The following is a 20,942-nucleotide window of genomic DNA, read 5'->3' as shown; positions in this document are numbered from 1 at the left end:
CGTTCTTGACCCTCGTTAGGGGCATAGATAGACCCAACAATTAGAGTGTGACCCCCTATGGCAAATTGGTAAGTAAGAAGTCTGCCCTTAATCTCAACCCCTTTCTGCACCGCCTTCCCCTAAAATGCCCGTTAGACTAAAATAGCCACCCCTGCGGTCTTGGTAGGTCTGGAGGAAAAGAATTGTGTCGGAAAGGCATGAGACTTAAGCCGGTGATAGTCTTTGGGGAGCAGGTGTGTCTCTTGAAGTAGGCAAATGTCTGCCCCTGTACTTTCGAGGTAGGAAAGGAGTGCCCTGCGTTTGATGGGGTTGTTGAGCCCTCTCACATTAAGAGTGAGAATCTTAACTGAGGACGGTGGCATTTAGCACCTAGAGGTGGGTGTAGCGCTGATCATGAGTAGCAGGGGAGCATAAGCCCGGGAGGAGCCTATGAAGGCAGCCTTCACCGCCAGCTCAAGAATTAGTAAATGATAGTACCCCATGGACCGGGGCCCCCCCAGAAAAAGGAACAGAAGAGAAGAGTAAGTAAGGAGAAGAGTAGGAAAAGCCTTCTGTGGGGTCTCCAGCAGATCGTCGGGCGCGCCCTCGTTATCCGTGCCTCAGGGCCCCCTGTGCCGTCTCTCCGTGCAGTCCGGGGGAGGGCGGCCAAGATGACCAGCTGCCTGTGCAAGTCCGGGTCTGGGACCCCGGGGGACCTCAGGAGTATGCTGGAGGGAAATCGAAGCAGGTGCCTTCCAGGGTGACGAGGGGGTGTGTCTGGAATCCGGCTGGAAATCCGGGGCCTCCATGCCCCCTCAGCGGTGCAGGGTAGTCACTGCAGGCGCCGCACAGAGGCACGGCGAGACCGCACCTCCCGGATCGGGCCTCAGCAGCAGAGGAGTCCAGCCCAGTGCTCTGAACAGTGAGCAAGATCAGTCAGGAGGCCCCCCCGTGAGGCGGAAAGCGGAGCTCACAATCAGGGCCCAGTGATCCGGGCCGGAGTGCCTCGTGGATGGAGAAGGCCTGTGTAGTGCCGTAGAGGCCCAGACCAATCGCAGCGTTCGCAGGCAAAAGTTCGGGGCGAAAGGTACTCCCTGCGGGAACGCTCCCGGACACTTCCGCAGCGTGAGGGAGAGACTGGCCCCCGCAGGTGGGCCCCACACCCCGATAGCTCCAGTAATGGGGGCGGGTGCCGTCGGCCCGGGTCTCTGAATGAAGGAGCTGCTGCGTCTTCCCAAAATGGCACTTCTGTCTCTGGTGCGGTTAAGTGCTTCTCCCGGCTGCTCCGTTCACAGTGCCGGCTCGGCAGGGGGAATCGCTGGCAGTGGCAAGCCGGAGGTCTCTGCGGGTCCGCGCCGCTCAGCGGACGAAAGCACAGAGTGATTCAGCCACCGCCTCCGTGGTGGAGTTGCTCGACCCCTCTCGCCTCCTCTTCGTTGCCAAGCCCCGGCGAGAATTCAGGGGAACGGGGCACAGCCGCAGGACTCAGGGGCCGCGCCCAGAGGGAAGTTGACCGTGCCTCGGCGAAGGTGTAGTTCTGGATCGCCTTCCTTGCTATTCAGGCCCCAGGGCCATTGCTAAAGGTTGGTGGTCGGAGGAGAGGCGGCGAGACACGTTTTACCTTGTCGCCATCTTGGCCACGCTCCCTCTTGGTTCTTTTAATCATTATCGGGGGATGCCTTTGGGCCCTCGTACTCCTTCTCGTTGGCCCCCAGCAAACAGTTTTTTAATGGTCTCCACTTGCATCCCCATGGGGCTGATTTTGCTACAGCCATTTACTGCTGTGCTAGTCCTAAAATGATTCCCATTTATTTCCCTAAATAGTCTTTCTGAGGGACCTTTGGTGCTTTCTGGACAGAGCATTGCATATACTGTGCCACTTCCGGTGTTATTTGTTACAAAGGAGTAGGTGAAGTGGTTTGACAAGATCTTTGACCAGCGTTCTTTCGATATATTTGAAGTTGCTATGGCTTTCGTTGGTCCATTAAGCCTAATGACGGTCTTCCAGAATCTCTTGTGTCGGTTAGTTTTGATGTTAAGTTGCAGCCTAGCCCAGAATTTGTTAGCCTCTCTCCTTGACTACCAGCTGCATTTCTTATAGGCCGATTTTGCCTTTGCCACAACAACTTTGAGGGTTTTATCTTCTGGTGTCTTTTGGTATGCCTTTAGCACATAGTTTACCTTGCATTTTTGGCCTTTTAATTTGTGAGAGGCAGGGATCCTTGTGCTACCAGTCTGTTGACCAGGACTTATCACTGGTGCAGCATATTACGCTGCAAGCCTCCTGGTGAACTGGGACCAGTTAGTTACATAGATCTGACCTTGGACTATACACTTCTGAAGCATTGTTTTTGCAAGCTCTGGAAGATGGTGAGCTGAGCCAGTTGACCATTTTATTATTTTATTGTTGACTGTGCAAGCTAATTCATGGGTTTCTACTGCTGGTGGATGGTGGGTGAGGGTCAGCTCCTGCGACAGGTGATCACTTTTGTGTCTTGCCACGATTTGGAAGCTTTCCACCCGATGAATCAGAGGATTTGATAGTATTGTAAAGTCAAATAAAGTGCTGCTTGAGTGGTTGTGAAAAGAAGCCGTTGGTGGACAATCCATAAGGAAGCAGCCACTGATTACCCTTAGATTGAAGTGCTCTAATTAATTGACTAGTTCGATGTCCTTGTTGTCCAGTCGAAAAGATAGGCGCATCCTTTGGTCAAGGATTGCCCAGTATACATTTTGAGCTACCAGGATCTTGTTTGTTGGTGGTGAACCCAGCATATTCATATTAAAGTTGCAAGAAAGAACTAATTGTTTGTCCAGAAAAGTTTTTATCCTAGGGTGTAATTCATTGCTGGGACCATGGCCTATTCAGTGCCCCTAAAACTCCGCTTCAGTCATTCACTTTGGTCTTTGTTTCTTTGTCACCCTGGACAAGGAGTTGGCTTGACCCCTGTGTATTTGCTCGTGACTTACTGAGGGCACTCCTCAGGACTGAGTGCTCTTCCTTTGACCTAGTGCACTTGCTTTGACCTGGTGCACTGAGACTACTCTTTAAACCCTCCAACTTTGGAAGGTACTGCTGTGTTATCTATTCTAAAATTGAGGAATCTGCGGTTAGAAGTATCCATCATAAGAAAGAATTAGCGCTGGTAGTGTTATTTCTGGATATACTATTCTCCAATGGCAGATTCCTCACTGCCATCCCACGTTTCCTGCTCTGCATAGTGATCTCCTGAACATCTTAAAATGTTAGCATATTGTCACCTGCAATTTGTTCACTATGCTCTGTGTCTGAGTGTATGGAAGGAAAAAGATTAGGCATCCCATCACCTTTTTTATTTTTGATGTACCACCCTAAGTGGGAAGGATATGTCCAGATGTCAGTCCTGTGCTCACTGTGACATTGGAGCCACACTTCACTCAACTGATAAGCCCCAATCAAAGCAAAACCAGTTTTGGGTTGCTTGTGTTCTAGTTTAGGAGAAAATGACCTGGCAGTTCGGGATGCACTGTTCCTATTGGAGCAGGGTCAGAACTTATTTGTATATGGCTGGGTCCAGTCTGAGGTGGAATGATGGGCAAACAAGCAATGGGTTGGAAAGGTTCCCCAAGCAATCTCTAGTGGATAGACAAATTGTAGTCATCCTCCCATCACTTTCTTTTGTTTAAGGTGGGGCTAATATACAGCTCTGCTGCGTCACTTCCTATGGCAGTATTAAATCACTGCTGAACCTTATGGCATTACCTACTGGTGCACAGGGAGCTTTGCTTGAAAAATCCTGTGATTGTGTCTGGCGCCCGGGAAGATTTTAAAGGTGAGGAATCTGCTGTTAGATGGAGTACCCACCAGAAAGAGCCTTACAGATGGTAGGTAATTTATTATTTTATTCTGAACTACTTGTTTTGCCTATGTCTCTGTGCAAAGGGGATAGAAAGTATGGCCTGCTGTGTTAGCCCTGTCGGATACGTTTAGACTAAAAAACACAGAGGAGACACTATGACCCTGCTTATGACCGGGTTAAATTCCGATCCTTTTTTTTTTTTAAACAGACTTTTATTGAACTTTACAGAGTAATACAAGCATATCTCTCGTCCCACAAGGCATCTGTGCCATAATGCAGATCGTCCATAAGAGTGGTCCATTAGCACTATGCAGTACAAGCAAAAGGCCCCCCACCCCGATCCCCAGTAAACCTCCCCGAACAACGCCCCCCCACCCCAGCCACCCCCCCAAGCATGTCGCCAGTAGCTAATGGAGCCAAGTGAACCCTGAAGCCTCCCGCACCGCCTGATAGATTCCCCTCCCACAGGGTTAAATTCCGATCCTTGTGCGAGCTAGTAAGATCTTACCTAAGAATCACAATTCCTAGTTGTGCAATCTCTGTGGTACTCCTGCTCTTTACCCTGGACCGATTTCGCCAGTTACAACCTGCAGAGATATTTTAAGGTCAAAGGCTTATTGTGAGGATTTTCTGTGATTGATACTGAATACTCTTGTTATGCCAATTTTCTATGTCCAAAACTCTGAACAAGAGTTATATATTGCATTGTTTATAGCCTTCACTCGAGGGTTCCAGTGTTTACCAGTGTGACACATATCTTTCCACATCTATAGCATCCGTGCCTAAGTGCCCTTACTGCTGATATGAACTGTAAACGCTACAAGAACTCTTTAGTCAACAGTCGTAAATTTACTTAAGACACTGATGCACACAACTTAAACAATCTGTGTAGCAATTTGATCCAGAACTTTGAAAAGTGACAGGTACTCAAGCATAGGCGAATTTGACAGAGGAATGAATGCCTATTCTGCAGAGTAAAATGTTAGAATTTGGTTTTAGGATCAGCTTGTTATTCACCACAGGCGTTCACATCCAGTTCTATGACCAATTTTTATTTTCCCCATTTCCTTTTTTTTTTTCACCTTTTCCATTTCTATTTCCGCTCTTAACTTTTGACTAGTTCTCTTTTTGGTTTAGTCTACTGCATAACCCTACTTTTTTACACTTCTTGATATACCTATGCTGGGCTCCTCACTCCATCGTTTTGCATTCTGGCTTTGCTTCTAATTCATCTAATTAAACTCTCAGGTTCATAACTATGACTTGAAGCTGATAACCCTCTTCTTGAAACTGTCCATGATGATATGGTGTCAACCAACTTCGAAGACATACCCAGTTTCCCTCTGCAATCATACTTTCATTTTTTCTGCCAGTTCAATTACCTCATTTATTCTAAAGTGCATTTGGATGTTGTGTATATCTTCACCTCTTAATTTGGTTCTATCCAGGTGCTGCGGACTCTTCTACTCACTCCAGTAGGCGCACATCTTACGAACGAGTCTGTGTGTGAGATCATGCAGTCCTGTTTTCGAATATGTTTTGAAATGAGACTCAGCGGTAAGTTGGCTTCCTTGTTAAAGCAACCTTCCTCTACAGCCTAACCTTGTACCATGTAAAAATACAGAACAGAAGCAAATTCTCTGTTCATTCCTACATTATTGGTGTTCTGTGCCTCCACAGTTTTTCACCTATTTTGCTTCTTTCCACATTAACCCCATACAAGCACCTGTTGCCTCTTTGCTGTCCATCCACTAAGGGATGGAGAGTTGCTGTTTGTTTTAATCTTTTTGTCATAATCTTATATAAATGAGACTGGTATTAAACAGTTTGGGAGGAGCCTTGATACCACACACATCATAATGACACCTATGTTATTTGTTTTGTCTTTGCAGAGTTATTGCGAAAATCTGCAGAGCACACACTTGTTGACATGGTGCAACTGCTCTTCTCAAGGTAAATCTTTCATGTGAGTGCCCCAGTCATGCTGACACTGCCCGTTAGGACTTTTATATTCTGCTCTTCTACTGAGTCCACAAGCAAGGTTTCTTTGACTATTGTAGTTGCAAATCAAGGTTATTGTTATCAAGTTGGTTTTGCTATATGCACTGACATCTATGAAAAAGACTTCTTTATGCTAAGTACAGCAGTATTTTAACGGGATGGTGTGTTCTGAAAGCTACCAATAGTTCCAAATGTATGCCATACCCACCCAGATAGGGGAATAGTCGCCAGTGAATATCTTGATTGTCCATCATAAATGCCACTGTTTTCTCTTTTTTATACAATGTGTAAATAAGGCACCGTCAGGCAGCGTGGTTATTAATAAATAGAACTGATCAAAAATTTGCCTTGTAAGCCTAAATGCCTAAAAAAGTAGTAAAAAAAAATATCTGCCTGTGATTACACTCACATAAAGTACCTCTGCTCTGTGCAATTTAATTTTTGTAAACATTGAGTTATTCGCACCATTACTGAATAATGGGGCTCTGCAGTCTTTCAGTTTTTGAGGATGAATAGGCAAGCAATCAGCATTGCACAAAAGACCAATTAATGAATACCTAGCAGCACAATAACTGGATCCAGTATGAAATGTGAATTAACATATTTCACTTCATTTTATGGAAGATGGTTATCCAAAGGTTTAACTGAAAAGCTTCCCCACAAGCTGTTATTCCCAAAAATGTCCAATGCCCAAGCGCAGCCTCTGGCTTTCCTCCCTACTTTTCAATTGTATTTATTTGCATGTCAGCAGTTTACTCCCCAGCATCTCATTTATCTTTTCCCAAGGTAAAAGGTTACCATTGTGGGTTAAATCTCCACATTCCTTATTGGTAGGGCTAATTTGTCTTTGAGACTCCCAAATAGGGGCTAAATAGGAATAATAGTCTAATTTTAACTGTCAACTGATTGTATACCACATTCTAGCCAGTGCTTGTAATACTTTATTTTTTTATTTTGGATCTCCAAATTTGAATAGGCTTACCAGTAAGTCCAACGGTTTTAGCTAAAAAGCGTCCCCACAAGCTGCAACCTCCAGCTTTCCTCCCAACTTTTCAATCGTAAATATTACATGTTGGGATTTTTCCTGAATGGATCTCTATATACCCTTTAGGTATCTTTTGCTATATCCACCTCTCTCTTCTCAATCTGGACTGTTGCCTTTATAAGGGAAACCACAAAAGCCTTTAGGTCGTCGCCTTCGTTGCCCTCCGGGACAATCAAAGTCCTCAAGTTATTCCTTCTTGAGTTATTTTCCAGCTGCTCCTGCTGTCTCGCTCATCCTTCTGTAGTGCCTGTAATTCCGTCTTGCTTTTACTCAAATTCTCATCAACTCCTCAAAGTTAATCTCAAGTGTTTGCGTCCTTGTATTCAAAAGGTCTATCTTTTTCTCAAGAGCCTTACAAAAACTGCGTATTTCACCTTGATTTGTTTCAGAGACTGCAAAACCTTTCCTGACATCCCTCGTGAGTGATGAGAACATAGTCAATAAGGAGCTAGCTGGAGCCTCTAAATTTGTGTTTTCCTCTCCTAACACTATTTAAGGCCATATCTACCGGAGGTTTATTCTTAGATTTTTATCCTTATCTTGGGGAGGATCATGAACTTGTGGCCTAGCTTTCCCTCCTATTGCAGACGTATCTGAACTAACATTATTTAAAGCAGCTTCTTAATTAGACCACTCTGGGTTGGTTGTGCTCCCCTTTGCTGCCATCATTGACAAAACCGCTTGTCCCCCTATCCGCTGTGCAACCCCTATAGCTTGCTGTCTGAGGGTCACAACGGGGTGGGGGGGGGGGGATGCACCTTAAAAGAAGGATCTTAATGAGGGGGTCATTTTTAATTTATGCTTTAGAAACTCAGCCTTTTCTTTTCACTCTCCCTCTCCGCCGGGAACCCTTCCTGGACTGTTCCTTAGCTCCAAACACCTGAGGGATAGTCTCCTTCCTTGGTGTGCTCAGATATCTCATAAGCAGTGGGAGTACTCAAACTGCTCAGGGGGTGTTTTTTTTTTTACCAAACCCTGATTATTTTAACAAACTGATCTCCCAGAGAATTTGCCCAAGTCTTGTTTTTCCACACCTGGACTAACCCCCCTGCCTCTTACTTGTTTGGGTGCCTTGCAGGTAGCTTGTTCTTTCTGCCTTTCCTCTGCCAAACACGAGCTCTTCCTGATATTTTTGTACCTTCGGGGCTCTCCACGACTCCTAGAGAATTCACCAGTTCTCCAGGCACTGCAGGAGCAGCGTATGTACTGACGCTGCTCCCAGAGACCACCTCCTGCTGCTCTTCGTGAGCTCCAGGGTGATTTTGAGCCAGCATGTCCGCTCTGCGTTTGTCGTTCCCGCCGCTAAGCAGCCCCTCAACCAACAATGTATACACATCACCAATTATTCATACAAGAGGGGATGGGTTGGGGGCCTGAAAACTCCAAAAGGTGTTGGGCGCTCGTCGGCACTCTAGTGATCCGCCCACAGCTCGGCCGCCATGTTCTCCCGATCAATCACGGATTTGTTGTCTCCAAAAATGTGTGCTTTCAGGCTGCAAGCATAATAGACCACCGTCTCCTGGGGGGAGTTTTTCACTACAAGGTCTAACATTTTACTGCTGCTCCATGATATCCAGCTCATTGTTATAAATGCAGTAAACTCCCATAAAAAGCTGGTTTTTTTCAATTTATCATGCTCAGCTGATACCGTTTCTAGGTCTCGCCTAGCGTTGCAGCTCATGCGTTGCTCGCTTTGCTAGATCTATTGTCGTCAAGTCGACTTCGGAAGTGGGGTGGAAGCTCCGCCCATGCTTCATTGGCGCACGTCAAACTTTATGCTAAAGGCTCGCTTTCTATTGAAAGTGAGGCTTTTTTGTTCCCTCCCTGTCTCCTTCAGGCCCGCCCATCTGGACTCGTACATGAGCACGCTCTCCACTGACGAGCGGTGGCACGGCACCGCAGGCCTGGGCCGCTCTCAAGCAGGAGCCCGAGTCTCGCTCTGTATTTTAACCCAATGATTTTCTGGATCGTGAGGGACTTCCAGTGGTCACCAGTCCGACCAGTTCCTGCCATCAACAACCCGCGCTCACCAGGTCAGCCACGGACAGTCGACTGCACAGGTGACCTTTGATGCCAACATTCACCTTCGGAAGAACAGCTGAGGCCTGGCGTGCCCGGACGGAATTTAGAGGCGGAATTTTTCAATACTGCAAACACCTATCCACGCCGGAAGTGGTTGAAGCTGGATAATAGCAGCCTCTGATTGAAGCGGTGCCCGGAGGTAAACCCTGTGCCACAGAGGAGAAGCAGCGTTGAAACCTGTGTCCGCTCACACATGACCGTCCCGTGTACGTCCTTCCCACGCTCTAGGCAAGTGGCCCTCCGCGCCTTCCACATTGCCTCAAGGCTGGACTCCGGGTTGGGGGTGATGCTGCTCTGGAGCCAAGCACACAAGCGCGGGAGCTGCAGCCTTGAACACCGCTTTTACTCTGGAAGGTAGGGGCATGCGGCCGTACATGTCCTCCCCTCCTCATGGGACCAAACAGAAACATTTCTCTTATGCAGCTGGGGGTGCAACTTCTCCGGGTCCCCCCCCCCCCCCCCCACCCCCCACCCAGCTGAAGTGGAATTTAGGTGCTGCCAAGACTCAACATGGCCAATGAACTGGTGATTTTAAACGTGTATAACATGGTAAGTATGACTTCCGGTTTGTGTGTGTACTATGCCATATTTTGTGTTGCGTTCACACAGCTGCTGGTTGATTTTATGCAATGCTGTCAGTCCAACCTTCCTTTTAAGCTTCCGACCTTCGCATTTTGGGACATGCAGTTTTTGCTAGCCGATTTTGGCCAGGGGTTTCTACTTCCTGGCATGCAATGGGCTGTTGAATCAAAATTAAGGCCCTGGACTGGAGCACTAACTCTCGATTCCAATTGCAACCTCTTTCTTAGACCACCTATAATTTCCTGTCCGTTTCTTTCTTGCTTGCATGTTTTCATTCTCTCTCTCTGCTGAGTGAATGCCTATCGTGTCAAGCCTTCAGCTGGTTGCTTATCAGCTCATACATATGACACAGAAAGTGAAACGGGGTCACCAGAGCATGGCACCACCGAGCAGTGCTGAGTATTACTAATTTAATTAGCTTTTTCTCCACCTCCGAAAGCTGAAAGGCTGAGTTAACCTAGCAGTGATTCGAATCCTCAGGTGTGCAGATTATGTCCACATATTCAGCAGTGAGTGACTTGCTCACTAACCTGCAGCTGGTGACTAAGTTTATTAATTTATCCGTCCCAGGAGTCTGCACATGACTTCATAGTAAAAGGTTCAACTCAAATGATCCTCTCAGCCTTTCATCATTCTGAGGTTGATAAAATAAAACATTTGGGCAAAAGTAAACCTCTGTAATTCAGCACCAGGATGTACAACATCCAGGGTAACAAACACCTGTAATTCAGCTCCAAGGTGAATAACATCTGGGTAACAATACACATCTGTAATTCAGCGCCAAGATGAATAACATCTGTGTAACAACAAACATCTGTTATTCAGCGCCAGGATACATGTGGTGGATGTCTGCTTTACACATACCTATATTACCACTCACTGGTTAAACTTGAAATCGGCGGAACTCCCTTGCCAGCTGCCTGGCTGCTCCAGAGCCCTTCTCATATCTCCCACTTGTATTTGCGAGTAGCTCGCCCAGTGCAATTTTTAGGTTGAGCCTGGCCAGTGCATGCGAGGCGTATTGTATTCGGGTATGGACATTTTCAGCCCATTTTTAGGTCTCGCCTGCATTGCAGCGCATGCGCTGCTTCGCCTTGGCGAGATCTATTGTCATTGTTTTTGTGTCCCGCTTCTTTGGAAGGGGGATTGGTGTCTGCCCTGTCGCCCTTAGGCCCCGCCCACCCGGACCGGAGATTTAGCTCGCGCACGGCGTCTCTTCCAGACACCCATGTTTATTTTTGCATCGCGCTTTCACTTACGGTGAAAGTGCGATGCATATATAAACAAGCGGCAGACACGCGTGTTTTGTGCCCTGCTCACCCCCCTCCCGATCAACTCCTATGATCTGATAGAGACTACTAGCCGCAGATTCCTTCACGTAGAATTATCCCCAGGCGTGAGACTGGATCCGGAAAACTTTCTTGCCCAGCATCCCTGCGCGCCGGGGGGACGGCATCACGCGACTCCGCCCAGGCGTCGTCCGCGTACGTGACGTCAGCGAGGTCACATAAGTCCCACCCCGACGCACCCACGTCAGTTTTTTCCTTTTCTGCGTGCAAAGCGGATCCGGTTTGTGTTATGGGCCTGTTTAGGCCTTTCCCTTATGCTATTGCTGCATGTGTGGGAACAGTGTGCGAATGCCTTCAGGCTTTAAATCTCGCTCGTCGTGTGACCGCCTCATGTCGGTGACGGATCCTCACCCCATCTGTATGTGGTTTTGGGGGAGCACCATGACTCCACTGATGGTGAGGCGTGCCAGCAGATGAAGCCGAAGTCCCGGCGGGAGTGCCGGATGTAACTTCTTTCGGCTCGGGTGTCCAGGTCGGCGTCGTCAAATCGCCCGGCCCCTGCGGAGGATTCTCAGACCCGCGGCTTCCTACGCCGACTTCGATCTTCTCCCAGGTCGCAAGAGTGCCGCTCACCTTTTGGTAAGTGTCGCAGTTTGTCCCCGAGGGTCAGGTTCCGGCCTGTCGGGGGTGTGGGCTCTCCGCGGGTGGTGCGACCCAGCGTGTCGTCCCCTTATCTGCTGTTTCCCGGCGTGGGGGCGACCGGAGCCCAGATGGAAAAGTATGCGGTGGCTTTGCAGGCCTCGTTGGCTTCTCCTCCTCCTCCTCCTCCTCCTCCTCCTCCTCCTGGTGACGTCAGCGGATCCCTTGCAGTGCTCCGGCTCCAACTGGTTCGGATCCAGGCTCGGAGAATGTGGTGCCGTTGGGGTGCCGCCCTTCGGTGGTCCCTCCTTCGGACCACGGCGCCTCAGCTTCACCGCAAACTCCCGCGGGAGTCCCTGTGGGGTCACGGGAGGTCGCCGGAGCTCGGGTCGCACCCCCGAGCCCCTCTCGGTCCTCGGGTCAGACGGTGGCCTTGTCCGAGGCCTAGGTGATGTCGCTACGGCGCTGGTGGCTGCTGGCCCTGGCGGCACCACAGGGGTCGGCGGAGGGCCTATCTCGCCCTGTCTCGAGTCGCGGCTGGTGGGGGACTCCTCGTCCCTCCCCGGGCCCTTCTCGTCCCTCCATGCAGGCGGCTGCCTCGTTGGAGGTCAGGTCGGCGCCGTTCCGGCCTCCGCCCCTTCGCCGCCCCGGCTCCGGCCCAGCTCCGGTCTCCTGTGCCGTTTGCTGTGTCGGAGGTCGCCCCGGCCTGCCTCAGGTTGCGAACTCCACAGCGCCGGGCCGACGTCGGGTTGTTGACTCGTCTTCGGACGCCTCCTCTTCTCCAGAGGTTCGGCGGTTGCTGGTGTCATCCTCGCCGGAGACGGGCCGCCGTGTCGTGGATTTTTCCCCGATGTCGTCTAAAGGTGGCTCCACGCCATCTCCACGACCGCGGTCTTCGCGGGAGACGCCGCAGGTCCCCCACTCCTCTGTCCCTCTTCCTTCCTTCCGGCCTTGGTCCTTCCTTCCTCCGGTTGGCTTGGGGGATGGCCGCCTTAGCTTGCAGCCGTCACCTAACGAGGAGCTGCTTTCCCCTCCGCGGGGCCCTACGGAGGCGGGTGCGGCTTTCGCCCGCGTTGTTTCCACGGCTGTGGGAATTTTGCGCATGGGAGATCCAGCTACCCATTTCCCTGCAGATTATCTTTTGGAGGTTCTCCATCAGGGCTCTGGTGGTAGGGAACTGTTGCTTCCTTTCGAGGGTTCACTCCACTCTTCTCTCTTGGGGACTTGGGGCCGTCCCGCCACGGGGGACACGGTGCCCCAGCATCTTGTGCACCGCCACCATCCGGCACCGCGTGATCCGGTGTGCCTTTCTCTTCACCCTTCGACCAGGGGCCCCCTTTTGCAGTCTGCCTTTCCTGCTTTGCTGCTGTTGTTGTCTCCACCGTCGCGGGAAGCCCGCTGGCTGGACTTTTGGGGTCGCAATATGTTTGCCTCAACCAGTGCGGCTCTGAGGGCCCTTAACACGCTGGGTGTTTTGGCTAGGGCCACTTCTTGCTTGTGGGACTCGGCGGAGTCCCTTATGTCTGCCACTTCTCAGGAGAGTGCCTGTGTGTATTTGAGACACCATGTCTTGGACGGTCGGGAACTGGCGGCGTTTATCCTTCGCTCAGCTCTGGACATCTCGGAGGTGCTGGGTCGTGCCATGGCTTCTTCGGTTGCCCTACGTTGCCATGCCTGGCTTCGGGACAGTGTGTTCCCGGAGAATGTTCGAGAACGGCTGGTGGACCTTCCCTTCGATGGTGCTCTTTTGTTCAATGCCCCTGCGGACTCGGCAATCCAGAGGTTCTTGGCGGGGCTTTGTCCTCCTCCTTCTCCTCTTCCCCCTCCTTCTCCTCAGTGACCTGCGTGTTGATCTGGTTCTTGGAGCTGTTCTTCCGTTGGGGCGGGTCGCCCCGGTTGTCTGTTCTGTGTGCTTCGTGGCCACTCGAGTCCTCCTTGCTGCGGCTGTGGTTCTGTTGGCTGCCGGCCAGCCCTTTTTGACTGTGTGTTTTTCCCTTGGGTTTTTTACCCCATGCTGGGCCTGAGAGTGGGCCTTCTATGTTTTCCCCTCTGGCTGCTTGATAGGCCTCCTGCGGGTTTTTTTTGCCGCAAGTCTTTTTTGTTGTCCTCTGTTGCGGAAGTTTCTTCCTAAGAGGTTCCCATGTCTTGGGATATGACATGCTCTATGTGGGGCAGGGTTGCCTGTTATATAGCCCTGGTATGTGCTGGGGAGTTGGGGAGCCTGCGGGTTTCTGTTCTTCGTGGCGTTATGGTATGTTGCGGATGCAACTTTCTTTTTCTTTGCCCTTTTTGCTTGAGTGTTTCGTTCTGTGGTGTCCCTGGCGTCTGGCGGAGCTTGCCAGTGCCGCCCTCTTGTTCTTTCTGCACCGTTGTGCCTTCTTGGGGCTTTAGTGGGACTGTCATCTTGCCTTCTCCGCTGCTTCCAGTGGGCCTTGCACTTGGTTCTACCTCTTCTCCCTGTGGGGGGATGGTCCTTGACTTCTGGGCCCTCTTGCGGGCGCAGTTTGCCCCTGCGGGGCGTTGGTAGATTCTTCCTGGGTGACCTTGAGTTCCCCTTTTCGGCTTCCGCCTGCTTCTTGCTGCCGGGACCGTCCTGTCTGGGATTGCCTTTACTCTGCCTCTTCTCCTTGGAGTCTCTAGTTTGCTCTTCTCCTTCGGTGCTCCTTCCTGGCCTTGGCCTTGGGCGTAGGTTTTGTTGCTTCACATGTGCGTGGGGTGTTGGCCTCTTTGCGCATTGCCCTGTTTCCTATGCTGAGTGAGGACAGGCTATCTTCTCCCTCCCCCCCCCCCCCCCCCCCCCCCCTCGGGGTTGGTGGCCTCCTGCTGGCGGGGGTTTCCCTTTGCCTGGGGACGGGGCTCCTCGTCCTGTTTTCGGATTCTGCCCCCGCACGGCCCTCTGTTGTGCCCTGGTGGGTGGGGTCCTCTCACAGACCCTCCTTCCCCTTGGGTATGGCTAGGGTATCTATTCTACGTGAAGGAATCTGCGGCTAGTAGTCTCTATCAGTTGTATGAGTTACTTACCTTCGGTAATGATGTATCTGATGGAGACGATTCTAGCCGCAGATTCCTTCACGGCCCGCCCTTCCTCCCCGTTCTGCGAGGGCTTGTGATTTGGGCTTTTGCACTCGCTTCCCTGTGGGTGGCTGTGTCTTCTATGAGTACATTCTTTCCCTCTTTCTGTCAGGCTGTCCCTTTTTCCTCCCTGTTGTCACATGGGAGGATAGGTTTGTTGGTACTTCTGGCTCTTTGCGATCCTTGAGGTTGGGGTCTTTTGGCTGTGCCTCTGCCCTGGTTCCTGATGGGAGTTGGCACACTCTGTGATGGGGATGTCTTGAGGTTTTGTCGTTCCCTGTGTGTCCCCGACTGGTTCCCCTTCCTTGTCTTTGGTTAGGGTTGTAGTCCTGTTGCATGTTATCGTGACATTTTTACATGTGTCCCATGTCTCCGGGCGGGGCTGTCTCTGTACTGGCAGGGTTGCTGCTCTGTTCTTTATCCTTTCCCTACCTTTGGGTACTGCAGTGTCGGGCACTGCTCTTTATGGTGTTGTTCCTCACCATTCCTTTTTCTGCTCTTTCGCACACTGTTCCTATACTCTCACTGTTTTGTCTGCTGGCTCCGTGTTGTGGCGCGGAAAAGTTCTCAGAAGAAAACTGACGTTGGCGCGCCGGGGTGGGATATATGTGACCTCGCTGACATCACGTACGCGGATGACGCTGGGGCGGAGTCGCGTGATGCCGTCCCCCCCGGCGCGCAGGGATGCTGGGCAAGAAAGTTTTCCGGATCCAGTCTCACGGCTGGGGATAATTCTACGTGAAGGAATCTGCGGCTAGAATAGTCTCCACCACATAAATCGTTACCGAAGGTAAGTAACTCGTACATTTGGTCGCTGTAATATACTTAAAGAGTGAATAGGCAAATGCTATTGCTGAGTCACATAAATAATGTTTGTGCGGTAGTGTCTTTTTTAATGGAACCTCGGACTTCCCATTCTGGAAATCAAATGTAATCTTACCTGAGCTGTACGCAGATCACGGGGGCCAGTGTGAAGTGAGGTGCCCATGTCGGGACTCAAAGAGCGATAGTATTTGTTCTATGCCTCTCAAGAAGGCAGACGGTCACAGCAAGGTGACATTATACGTATAGGGCTACAAACGTATAGGGCTACAACAGAGGTTTTGTACACAGGCCGAACATTGTTATGCAGCCAGCAGTGGTGGGTGAGAGTGGCTGGGAGGAGGGCTTGTGGAGGCTGGGAAGGTAATGTGATCTTGCCCTTTCCCAACTAGGATGGCGTAGGGTTTGTGATGCTTACGAACCCCACCTCAGACTAACACAACTTGGGAAAGAGTGGGGTGGGGTGCGCAGGAGCTGATGCTATGTCCCCGGGGAGTTCTTCAAAATGTGACGGTACTGCACATCATCTAGGGGTGGAAACCAAAGGCCCCAGATAATGGCAGGCCAGTGCTGAAGTGATCTATGCCCTTGGGCCTCCACAATGTCTGACACATGAGAACTAGCACGTGTCATTGAAAGTGCCTGCCTGGCTGCCTGACCCTCATGGGTCAGACTATGACTCCAGTACAGTTAGGCACTGGCAGTACAGAGTCGGCAGTCAGACAGTCAGGTACATTTCGTTGTATCCTGCTTTTATCTTTCATCCAAGCTGCAAATGATTTTTAAATATTAAAAAAAAACAGCCCGTAATATTAATTTAATTAACAATGTGGATGGCACATAAAACAGGATAAGTGGGAAACGGTGGCACCCCTCCTCCCCAAAAAAGCAGATCCCCAGTTCTTTTTATTAAAACACTGATGACAAATCAATAATACTCACTAATAGAAGAGAGCTACGTGCACATCTTCATTTCCTATTTATCAGCGGGATCTACACACGTCAAAGTAAAAAGTAGTTTAGCGAAAGGATAAATATGCCAATGGATTAGAAAGCGTATGTCAGGACTGTTGCCACCCCAACCCCAAGATGGCGCCTCGAGAACACGCATGCGCGGAGGAGTCAGGCAGGAACAAAAGCCTGGCTTCCCCCGGAAGAAGCGCTTTGCGTTCATTTTCCTGAAGCCCCGTTTTCAGAAGCGTTCCCGTACATTGCCTGGATTGTTTACCCCGTTTCTCTGCCTGCCCGCGTTGTCTGCACCATCGTTGGACTTCACCGCTGTCCTAGTCATCCCTCACTTGTTAGGACTGCTCGGCGGCTTTAGCAGAAAGGGAGGGATCCCGCTACGGTGGTATGGCGTGCGAGTGTTCTTCCGTCTGCCGTTTGGATCTGTGGTTCACTTGTGGGTGACCCAGCGTCCCGCCGGTAGGTCGGGCTGCAGACTCCACGTTTCGCTTCCCGGACGGTTTCCATTTCCCTTGGGCCCTGTAAGTGGAACGTCGCTTGCATTAGTCTCTTTACTCCTGGTCACTACTTCTTGGGACACCAGGACCCCCAGCCTGCCCTTGGTCCCGTTCGTGTGTCCTCAAGCCTCCCTCTACAGAGTTCCCTCCACGCGACCCTACTGTGACTACACCGGTCTGCAGTCGTCTTCATGAAGCCTCTAAACTCCGGTAACAAGTGAAGGTCGCTCTTTTCATTGTTTTCTTCCCGCTCTGTGTTGCTTCAACTACTGGCCTGTTGCCTTGTCTGTGGCTTCCAGAAACCCTGAATTTAAGCTTGCAGTGTTACACGCTAATGGGGAGGGACTCATGGTGAGCTTACATATAAGTGACGACAACTACTATATCTCTCTCTGCTGGGTATATATATATATTGAGTGAGCTCTCCTTGTTCTTACAGCCTCCTGAGTGCCCCCTTTGTTACTTATTTGCTATACAGGAACCAGAAGAAGGGAGACATAAGGTATAGCACAGTCTTGGGAGGGTGAGATAGAATACGTCATCTTCCTTGTTAGCTAACCACTCCTTCTTTCTTTTAGCTACCTCACTGTGCGGAGACTGAAGATAGAGACCGTGCCAGACGTTCATCCCCTTTTGTTTCTTCCCTTGTTTTGTTTCCCATCTTCCCCTAGTCACCTCCGTAGTATAGAGTCTGATATGCTGAAGGCCTGACCCCGGGGGAAGCGAGGAAGATCCGGTTTCTCCTCAGCTGCAGAGGAAGGAGGCACGGAGGACAGGGACCTGCCACGAGGGTCCCCAGCCCTCCCAATCCAGTTTATTTGGGCAGCGAAGTTACCGGCGCAGAGCACAGCGGCAAGGACAGTTTCCCACCCTCCGGGCCAGCGGATAACTCAAAGCAGTACCTGTTTCCAGTGGGCCCCAGCCTCGCCGGTCCAGGCGGCAGCAGCAAATTTTCCCGCTGAGGCCCAGCAGCAGGAGAGATTCCCCCGTTCTTCGGGCCTGCCGCATCGGCCTCGGGGAGAAGCCTCCGGTGTGTCTGGCCCGGCCTGCCTGCAGCACATCCTGCATTTTCCTGCTGCACGGTCGGTAGCAGGGAGGCCTGGCACGACTTTTGGGAGCGTCGGAAACCAGCAGGAACCAGCCGCCACCCTCGAGAGCACCAGTGGAGCCTCAGTGCACACGCGGCTCAAAGGGACGGAACACAGACAAAGCTTGGCCAGGTGTCTTAAAGGGGCAGGGGTCCTTTTGTGATAGGAGGACCGTCTTACAGCGACCGAGGGAGCATCAAGTGTTTTTTTGCACTGGAAAATATCGGGGGACAAGCGGTAAGGAGCAGGTCTGCCACTTTGTTGCAATTGGGGACCGCGCTGTGCACTACAGCATTAATCGCCGCCACGCAGCAGTACCTACCTGGCTCCTGGGCTCTAGGGTTGAGTCCCATTGACCTCTCCGCTCCGTCGCTGTTAGTCTCCCCCGCCGCCTCTTGCTCCATCGAGGCCGCTGTAGGGGGGGACTACAGCCCCCAGCATTCAATCTGTGACCCGCCCACTTCCGGCGGAAAGCGCGCCCGGAGGCGCTACATCACCCGAGGCTCCCCCCGCATCGCGGGCGTCGCCGGGCTGAGCCTGGGCAGAGGGCGGGCCATCTGTGGCCGGTCGAGGCAGGGCTGGGCTACCCCCCTTACGTAAGTGTATGTGGTACGATTTAAAGACTGCTTGCCAGTTTGCTATATATCATTGCCCTGCCCATTCAGTGGTACTGTGACTCGCACTACTTTGGAAGCTGGCTCACGTGGGCGTTTGTAGACTGTGTTTTGCTATTAACTCCTGTGCACCACTTTGCGACTGAGTGTGAGTGACTGGCTCCCCATAAAAGTTGCTGCTTGGTTTCCTCTTCCTGAAGGTCGCAGCTGCTATCCTCTGAACTGAGCCACCTTTTGACGCTAGATGAAAAGGTGAGGGATGCGGTCGTTGTCGCCCCTTCCCCTGAGATATTAATGTTGGATTTGTTGTGTTTTTGTTTTATTGTATTCGCAACAACAAGGTGATCATTCACCATTCACCAAACACCAGTTTATTGAAGCTAGTTTTTTTACTGGTTTTTATTTTTTGAACTAAACCGTGCCCCATATTCCTATCCATGGCTAAAAATAAATCTACCATGGATAACTATCTTGTGAGGGTAGTAAGTAAAATTAATAATGACAGAAGAAAATCATTGGGCCGTGATAGTAATACGGAATTAACTCCCTTGAGTAATGATGTTAATAATAACCCTAACGCTGTTGTACCTATTGCTCTTGCTACTGACGGTTTGTTAACAGAGTTTCTTGCACTACCAGAGTCTCCTATACTATCAGAGTGTCCTGTACTATTGACTGCAAACCAAGATGCATCACCTCTGAAATTGTTGGATGAATCTAGAGCTGACCCGTTAGTGCGCTCTCCTGTAAAAAGAGCGGTAAGGAATTGCAGAAAAACATTATCCAAGCGGGGGGGTGTACAGCATAAGTTACCTTCTGAAACTGCTCATAAAAGTTCTATTGGCCATAAGGGAACTATGACCAACAATTGTGCCACCAACATAGATATGAGCATAGAAAACTTGTCCCATATTATTAAGGTATTGGAGGATAAACTAGAAGCTGTCGTCAAACCACTTGTTGAAAAAATAGATTTATTATCTGCAGAAGTACTTAGATTAGGTGGCTCTTTATCTACAATAGTTGATGCCCAGAATAACCCACAAGGTAGGATAGTGGAGCAATATGGAAATATCGTACATCTCCCATTAAAGGAGAGTGCTCCTCCACTTAATCCTAGGGTTGATAGCCAAATTGTGGATAAAATCATTCCACCAACAGCAGCCCCAACCAGTCCAGGTTGGACGTCGGCCCGAGCAAGGAAAATGCGCTCTATTAACCTACCCCCACAGTGTGAGCCATACGTTGATGTTCTTTCAAATGTCCCACCTATAGACTCCCTGCAGCCTAATGCGCGGAATGAATCACATGACTCTCTCAAACGGAAAACAGTGTCCTGGCTGAACAATAACTGTGGGTTCCCTGTCAATTATTCAGACCAGATATTATCAACTAGACGGGTTCCCTGGATTGGAAGTGCCAGGAAGACCTGTAAAGGCGAATGTATAATTGTAAACTTTAAACACCCCCAACATGCTGCGACTGTATTACTTAGAGCAGCATCATTGGTATTGGGAGAGAATAGTGTGGGTGTTCATCCCCTAGGATATTTCTATAGCCATTTAGCTAGGGTTCCCCAGATTAATATTCCAAATACGTCCCAAAATTCTAACCAATGCTTATCATTTCAGATCAACACAACTAATAGGTATCTGGCATTAAGTACCCTGGATCAGAATGATTGACTACCGCTAGTCAGTAATTCAGATGTTGAGACTAAGATAGCTATCCAGGCTGGAGACGTGACTTTGCCTACTATGGAACCTATCCAAGAGTCTGAACAAACAAATATGGAGACTCCTATATCGCTCCATGGCACCCTGGCTCTTAATCCCATGGTAATTGTTGAGTCCCAAACTAACATAGGAATTACCAATATAAGTCTGGGTGAGGCTGGACAATGTGGCACTAGGATTATCGAGAATGTGGGGATAAATATTGTAAAACCATCACCTGATAGAATTAATATTTTAAGTAGCCCTGTGGTTAGCGTAGCAGAACCTCTATCTGTTAGACTAATATCATGGAACATAGCTGGGCTAGCCAGGAATCTCCAGGATGAAGCCTGGTGCTCATATATTGAGGATTACGATATTGTTCTCCTTCAGGAGACCTGGGCTATAGAAACACCGCATAGACTGGGATACAAAACATTTTGTTGCAACGCAATCCCGTCAGCAAGAGGAAGAGCGTCTGGGGGTTTGGTGATATGGGTTAGGGTTACCTTGGAATTAGATATTACCCTATTATCGATTCCTTCCCCCGACTTACTGGGTTTAAAAATAGTAACAAGGGGAAATGAAATAATATATTTGCTAAATATATATAATAGACCGCACCCTCTTAATAAAGAATCGAAGGTGGTAGAACTTTTGGATTCTTTTTTAGACACTCTAAATCCAAATGAACAGATAATTGTCGGAGGAG

The 20,942-nt window shown here is 49.9% G+C and overlaps 1 protein-coding gene across 5 annotated transcripts in view; it reads left to right on the top strand.

Annotated features, from left to right (window-relative positions):
* GBF1 (golgi brefeldin A resistant guanine nucleotide exchange factor 1) overlaps positions 1 to 20,942 on the top strand; it is a 2,300,480-nt gene that overhangs the window by 275,913 nt on the left and 2,003,625 nt on the right. For all 5 annotated transcript variants that reach the window (XM_085603553.1, XM_085603551.1, XM_085603552.1 and 2 more), the window contains exons 6-7: positions 5,267 to 5,375; positions 5,711 to 5,771. In XM_085603553.1, coding sequence (XP_085459679.1) covers positions 5,267 to 5,375; positions 5,711 to 5,771 — 170 coding nt within the window. The remainder of the gene's footprint in view (positions 1 to 5,266; positions 5,376 to 5,710; positions 5,772 to 20,942) is intronic.

The sequence above is a fragment of the Triturus cristatus genome, chromosome 1_2 (genome assembly GCF_964204655.1).
Source record: "Triturus cristatus chromosome 1_2, aTriCri1.1, whole genome shotgun sequence".
In the NCBI taxonomy this organism is placed as follows: Eukaryota; Metazoa; Chordata; class Amphibia; order Caudata; family Salamandridae; genus Triturus; species Triturus cristatus.
Note: the sequence above shows the minus strand (reverse complement) of the source record. Positions and strands in the feature narration are given on the sequence as shown.